This window comes from Chiloscyllium plagiosum, chromosome 43 (genome assembly GCF_004010195.1).
Source record: "Chiloscyllium plagiosum isolate BGI_BamShark_2017 chromosome 43, ASM401019v2, whole genome shotgun sequence".
Lineage (NCBI taxonomy): Eukaryota > Metazoa > Chordata > Chondrichthyes > Orectolobiformes > Hemiscylliidae > Chiloscyllium > Chiloscyllium plagiosum.
In genome coordinates this window covers 5,241,626-5,248,463 of record NC_057752.1, presented here as the reverse complement: position 1 = coordinate 5,248,463, position 6,838 = coordinate 5,241,626, and the positions used below count along the sequence as shown (strand labels likewise).

The window sequence follows — 6,838 nt, the reverse complement described above, 5'->3', positions numbered from 1 at the left end:
CTCTCCACCAATCCAAGAGCTTTCTGCCCTCCAGTGTTCTCTCATCTCCTGGAATGGCAGAAAGGGAAGGATTGAGTGAGAGATTTAAGTTTTGCATGGCTGTTGGTGTTGGTACATGTTCGAGGTATTCCGAGGTAGTGAAGTGGCAATGCCGATATGATGTTGGTTTTGAAGATGAGGAAGACGTCAGTGACAGCATGAATCTGGGTAGGAGGGGGTGCTGGGACTGGGATAGACTTGCGCCCACACCTCCCCTCTCACCTCCCTCCAAGGCCCCAAAGGAAATTTCCATATCCGCCACAGATTCACCTGTACCTCCACACATATCATCTATTGCATCCTCTGTACCCGATGTGGCCTCCTCTATATTGGGGAGACAGGCCGGCTACTTGCGGAGTGTTTCAGAGAACACCTCTGGGACACCCCTTCCAACCAACCCAACCACCCTGTGGCTCAACATTTCAACTCCCCCTCCCACTCCACCAAGGATGTGCAGGTCTTTGGGCTCCTCCATCGCCAGACCACAACAACATGATGGTTGGAGGAAGAGCGCCTCATCTTCCGCCTAGGGACCCTCCAACCACAAGGGATGAACTCGGGTTTCACCAGTTTCCTCATTTCCCCTCCCCCCACCTTGTCTCAGTCAAATCCATCGAATTCAGCACCGCCTTCCTAACCTGCAATCTTCTTCCCGACCTCTCCGCCCCCACCCCAGTCTGACTTATCACCCTCACCTTGACCTCTTTCCACCTATCACATTTCTGACGCCCCTCCCCCAAGTCCCTCCTCCCTACCTTTTATCTTAGCCTGCTGGGCAAACTTTCCTCATTCCTGAAGAAGGGCTTACGCCAGAAACGTCGATTGTCCTGTTCCCTGGATGCTGCCCGACCTGCTGCGCTTTTCCAGCAACACATTTTCAGCTCTGATCTCCAGCATCTGCAGACCTCACTTTCTTCCTCCTTTATCAAATTAATATCTAGTATCAAAAAGTCATCCACAGATATTTCCACATATCTTTTTCAAAATAAAAAGGAGCAAAAGCCTGTGCACACCTTACCTGCCAACACCCTCGGGGAAGGGAAGTGGAACTAGAATTGAAGAAACACTTCTCACACTTGCTGCTGAGAAAAGTGTCCACCCACGGAAGCTTTATGGTAGAAAAAGCACTCATTACAGTGTAAGGTACATATTATGTGGTTGCTTCAGCAGAAAAATGGTCAGTCTAAACAACTTTGTTGGTAAAATTTGATATTCTAAGCTCTTAGAACGGAGGCTACTTCAAACAATTTCCTTGTTTTAAATGTTGCTCAAGAAAATTTACGTGATAGAACATTCCACAATATTTTAATAAATCAAAACAAGCAAATTCTACAAAATAGTTCCACATAATACTTCACAGACCGCTTTTTTTTAAACTGAAAATTTCACAAAAACAGTCAATCCAACAGGTAATCCAACACAAAAGCAAATGATCTAGACAAGAAATATGCTGACTACAAAAGAAATGCAGTTAAGTGATAAACCATTCATTCAATCAGCCAACATTTCAGGATCCAAATGACATCTATGGAGGGCACAAGACAAGAGGTCAGATTAAGCAAAAGCAAACAATTCAAAAGGCACAGCATCAACAGCAATGTGAACAAGTACATCCATATAAATTTGGCCCCCATTTAAGAAAACAATATTTTACTCTTATGAATTTAATTTCACTAGACAAGTCATTGAACAGATGAGCTTCACCAGAATACCAATACAGCATCAATAGTCAGAAGAAGGGCACAAGAAGAAAATGCAATTCACCCACTGAAGTTCAATGTTATATAATTTCTGAGAGATAATTTCTGAGAGTTAACAGCACAACATTAAGTTGCTTCTGACCAAATAGAAACAACAGGGAGATGAAACCCCTTTACAAAAAAAAAAAATGGAATTTCTGGTTTACTTAAATTTATTGGAAAATCTTTATTCCACAAGATGATTGCATAAATTAAACAACAGGGAGGTCACCTGACAGATAAATTATTGGAGAGAAATCTCTCCAGTTGTACTGGTAAAGCCTGGCTGCTCTGTGGCACTCACTCAGTTACTACATAACAGACACAAAATATGCCATTACGTGCAATGATTCAACCAATTGCTTAGTAAAGAAATATCAAAAACAAGACCAAACAATTTCTTCAAAAATTATAAGTAAATCTTAAATACAAATATAAAAAAATCTTCATTAGTCAGAAATTACAATTGCTCCTGCACACTGATTGGATCAGGGTCATTAGTCTTACATCCTGTGTGCCAGAATTTACCATTTAAATAAGTAACTCAGCTTTATTCAAGTTAACAAAAAACAAACTTCCTAAACTTTACATTTGATCTAAATATACACCAAAATGTTTTGCAATAACCTATCTTTCCTTTGCAAATAAAATTCACATTGCAGCATAATTCAGCTTAAAGCAGGTTACTATCTATCTCGAAGAGCAGCATTTTCTTGGTATTACCTTTGTTCAAACTCAGTCAAAAGCTTACTTTAGTAGGAAGGATGGGAAAAGTGGCTTCAAGTCAAGGGCTTCTTATCAAAGATCAGTCAGCGGAAAAAGACCCATTTCAAAAAGAGGCTTCAGCATTATTCTAAATCAAAAGTAAAAATATATAATTGGAGGTGTTATAATTGGCAGCTTTAGTAATAAACACATTACAAAATGTACTGTTTTGTTTTGGCTATTTCAGTTGAATAGCTGGATTTATAAACAATTTTAGTAAGTGCGTACAAGGATTTCAGCAGTCCAACACTTCTAAATTTTACCCGATCACAAAATTTGTGATAGTATAGGCAGCACAAAATGCAAACATTAAAAAGTCCGTCAGAAAAATGAATTCACCTCATAAGAGACTGCAACCATTGTATTCCAGTAGAGTGGCAATCCTTAATAAAGCTAAAAAGACTACAAAAGAGTGACACCCCCCCCATCAGGAACCGTATGTTGCAGATTGTAGTAGTCAATTGATGAATACATTCCTGAATAAAACTGCTTTATAATGACTTCTACAGTGCAAAATTGGTAGGTCTCCTTCCTTTCTTCTCCTCTTTTGAAATATTTTGGAATCCAGTTGATGCCAGAACTAGTACAAACTAAAAAAAAAGGCACAAATAACCAATATAGGACTAATGTACCAATAAGTTGATTAGTGCAAAACAGTTGTAGTGGACCTCTGTGCTAGCAATTTGACTATAGGGTAATCACTCGCCAAACAGTTAGACTTGAAAACAAATTCATAGGTGCCTCTCTTCTTTGCTATCCAGAAAAATGTCATTTCCACAAACCACTCTACATCATATCACATTTCCTGTCTTGTGTACATCCATCAGCTTTTTCAATTTCTTGGATCATCATTTTGAAGATTTGTACTGTAGTCTGAAAGAGAAACAATTCAATAATATTCAATACTTTGAGGCATACTCTCAAAGCTAAGTTATTTGAGTACTATAACATACAGATGAAGAACAGAGGACAACGAAAGACTGGCCCCCACCATTCCATTTAAAAGTTAGTCCATAGCTCTCAGTAATGTGTTACTGGTCCACATCCAAAGCCCAAGTTTTGAACTGCACATGATCAGTGCAGGTCATAGTGCAGGAACAGTTATGGGTTTCGGCCATTTCACACCTATAAACAGTGATGCTGCAAAACTACCAAAATCTAACACCAATTCATTTTGGTGCAAGAAATTTAACATTTGCCCTCCATATCAGCAATCACAGTTACAAACAGCCAACTGCTAAGTTCACCTTTTTTAAATGCAGTCTTTCTTCAGCTCCCTTCAGGAAGTTCTTTACTCAAGAGAAGTCCTATAAATGATGTAAAAGCAGAAATTGCCAGAGAAACTCAGCAGATCTGGCAGCATCTGTGGAGAGAAAGCAGATTCCATGTTTTGGGTCCAGTGACCCTTCTTCAGAACTGTTATTAGCTTGGAAAAGGTGGTATGGGGACAGAGCCCACAGAGAGCAAGAGAAAGATAGTTAGGGAGACAAATGGATGAATAATGGTGAGCTGGGGATAAAGTAAAGCTGACAATGGGGACTATAGTAGGCGAAAATGGGTTAGCTGTGCTGAAAGCACAGCATGTCATGACAGGTCCAGAGTGGGTACATAACAAAGGAAGTTGTTGAGGCTCTAAACTTGTTGAACTCTATATTGAGTACTGAAGGCTGCAGGGTCCCCAAGTGGAAAATGAAATACTGTTCTTACAGCTTGTGCTAGGCCTCACTGGAGCACTGCAGTCGACCAAAGAGAGAAATGTTGGCCAGGGAACATGATCATGTATTAAAGTGGCAGGCAACCAGAACTCAGGATCATTTTTGTGGACAGAATACAAGTGTTCCACAAAGTGGTCACCCAGTCGGTGTCTGGTATCCACAAAGTAGAAGAGAATACATTCTTGCTCTCTCTCTCTCTCTCTCTGTGTCCTTTACCCAACCTCCACACCCCAGGCCCTGTCAGTCATGACATGGCTTGTTTTCAGCACTGCCAACACATTTTCAACTATAATCCCCATTATCAACTTTTCTTTCTCACTGGCTTACCATCATCCATCCCTTTGTCTGCCTAACGGTCTCTCTCTGGGCTCAGTGTCCACCTATTCACTTACTTTCTCTCCCCACAAGCCACACACCCCCACCCCACAAGTGCTGTCAGACCTGCTAAGTTTCTCCAGCAATGTCTGGTTTCGTTTCAGATTTCCAGCATCCGCAGTTCTTAGTTTCATTTTATCCTATAGACAATACTTCAACATGGGTAAACAAAATACATTGTTTAATTTTTTTTTTAAAAAAGGGAGAGGCATATTACATCTAAAATTATAGAGTCCCTCCAGTGTGGCAGCAGGCCTTTTGGCCCGTCAAATCAACACCAACCACCAAAGAGCATTCCATTCAGACCTACTCCACCTACCCTATCCCTGTAGCCTTGCATTTCCCATGGCTAATCCACTTAGCCTGCACTTCCCTGGACACTATGAGCAATTTAGCATGGCCAATCCACCCTCACCTGCACATCTTTGGACTGAGAGGGGAAACTGGAGCACTTGAGGAAACCCATGCAAACACTGGGAGAATGTCTGTGTGGAGTTTGCACAGTCACCCAAGAGTGGAATCGAACCCAGGTCCCTGGTGCTGTAAGGTGGCAGTGCTAACTACTGAGCTACTGTGCCACCCCCCATCTGCATTTCTGCATCTACGTTGCAGAAGTTTTACCATGTGTAGTGCACCACACTCCAGTTTCCCCACTGCATTTGAATTTTGTCTGCAATGTTGCACTAACACCACTAGCTTTGTACAACATATTTGGCAGCAGTGACACTTGGATTAGCAGTCATTTAAAAAAATTAAGCCACATTACTATATCATCCTGGTGCAAAAAATTTAGAGAGTCAAATTACAGCTTTAACTAATATTGGTTTAAGGTAGGATTCTAGAACATTGCTTTTCTTGTGAGTCTACCCTGTCCCAGGGTAGCAGATAAATGCAAATATGGGGAACAGTTCACAGACCATAATCTGGAATCAGAGAATGCAAAGTAAAACAACTCTTGCATAAAATCAGTTTTAGAATTAAACACTAACTAATCTGGTACTATATTGCTTCCTTTGGGAATGAGAACATGTAGGTTATCAATTTTTTTCTCCCTAGTCACTTACATCATTCTGTTTTGCTGAGGATTCCAAGAAAGCAGCCCCCCAGGAATCTGCAAGCTTCTTCCCTTCTTCGGTCTGCACCACCCTATGGAAACAGGAGTACAGACCAACATGGATCTATACAATTTTATTTCAAAATAGACTTCAAAGTTTTGCCCTAAAAGCACATCCAGTTTATGGGAAGAAAATAAAAGGCACAGATTTGAATGTCAGTTGCAAGTATTTACTTCCCCACCTCCAAAATATCAACCCTCTTTTCCCAAAGACTGTTTGTGTACAGTTCAACAAGTTCAATCAATATAACTGATTATTCACACATGGACTCAGATGAATGTTAGGAAACTGTGCTGGAGCAAAGGAAAAGAACACACACAGGCAAGTCACCTTGAGCCCATGCATGCACACTGATCAGCAAGGTTTGCTTCATAGCTTTCAGAAACCTGGGCTGATTCTGCCTTTCCATAATCGTAGAAACATAAAATGTCAGCCATACATACTCCAACCCCTGCTAACTCAATGCAGACCAAACAATAAAACCAGAGAAGTTCCCAGTCAAATTGGCTAAGAGCATCATTACATGATTACATATTGCTCTTATAGAGTTACAGTTGTAGGCAACCATAAAAAGTGACCATCTGCAGCCAATTATTTGAGGTCCAGTGTGTTCATGTTTGCTTACAAAATTCAGTCCCCATGTTGTTTGTGTCCATTCCATCATGGTCTTCTTTAAAGATGCACATTATGTTGTCCTTGTTGCTATTCAGTTATGCAGCTTACATCAAACTCGCACAATACTGAACAGATTTGGGTGAGAAACCAACAACTCACCAGAACAAAAGACCCCATACCCATCATGTGCAAGACAAACGTAATTTACAAGAAAACAATACAAAGACTGCACAAAATACAGGGCAAACAGGTAGACAACTAACAATCCACATCAACGCACTCTAATGAGCTACTAAATGCCACGACTAGCTGTCCCTAGTAGCCATACACACAGATGACAGGGGCCACAAATTCGACTGGGACAACACAATGATCATAGGACAAACGAAACAGAGGACAGCCAGAGAATTTCTAGAGACATAGCACTCATCCATGGATTCCATCAGCAAACACATTGACTTAGACCCAAAATACC

At 40.8% G+C, this 6,838-nt stretch overlaps 1 protein-coding gene across 3 annotated transcripts in view; it reads right to left on the bottom strand.

Annotated features, from left to right (window-relative positions):
• Positions 1–2,591: 2,591 nt before the first annotated feature.
• Positions 2,592–6,838, bottom strand: part of LOC122543422 (GTP-binding protein Rheb-like) — a 29,984-nt gene continuing 25,737 nt past the window's right edge. For 2 of the 3 annotated variants that reach the window (XM_043682136.1, XM_043682138.1), the window contains 2 exons: positions 5,698–5,779; positions 2,592–3,416 (listed from right to left, as the gene is read on the bottom strand). In XM_043682136.1, the coding sequence (XP_043538071.1) occupies positions 3,330–3,416; positions 5,698–5,779 (169 nt within the window). In that variant the 3' untranslated portion in view covers positions 2,592–3,329. Of the gene's footprint in view, positions 3,417–3,790; positions 3,907–5,697; positions 5,780–6,838 lie in introns of all 3 variants that reach the window. The other variant, XM_043682137.1, reaches the window with a different exon arrangement.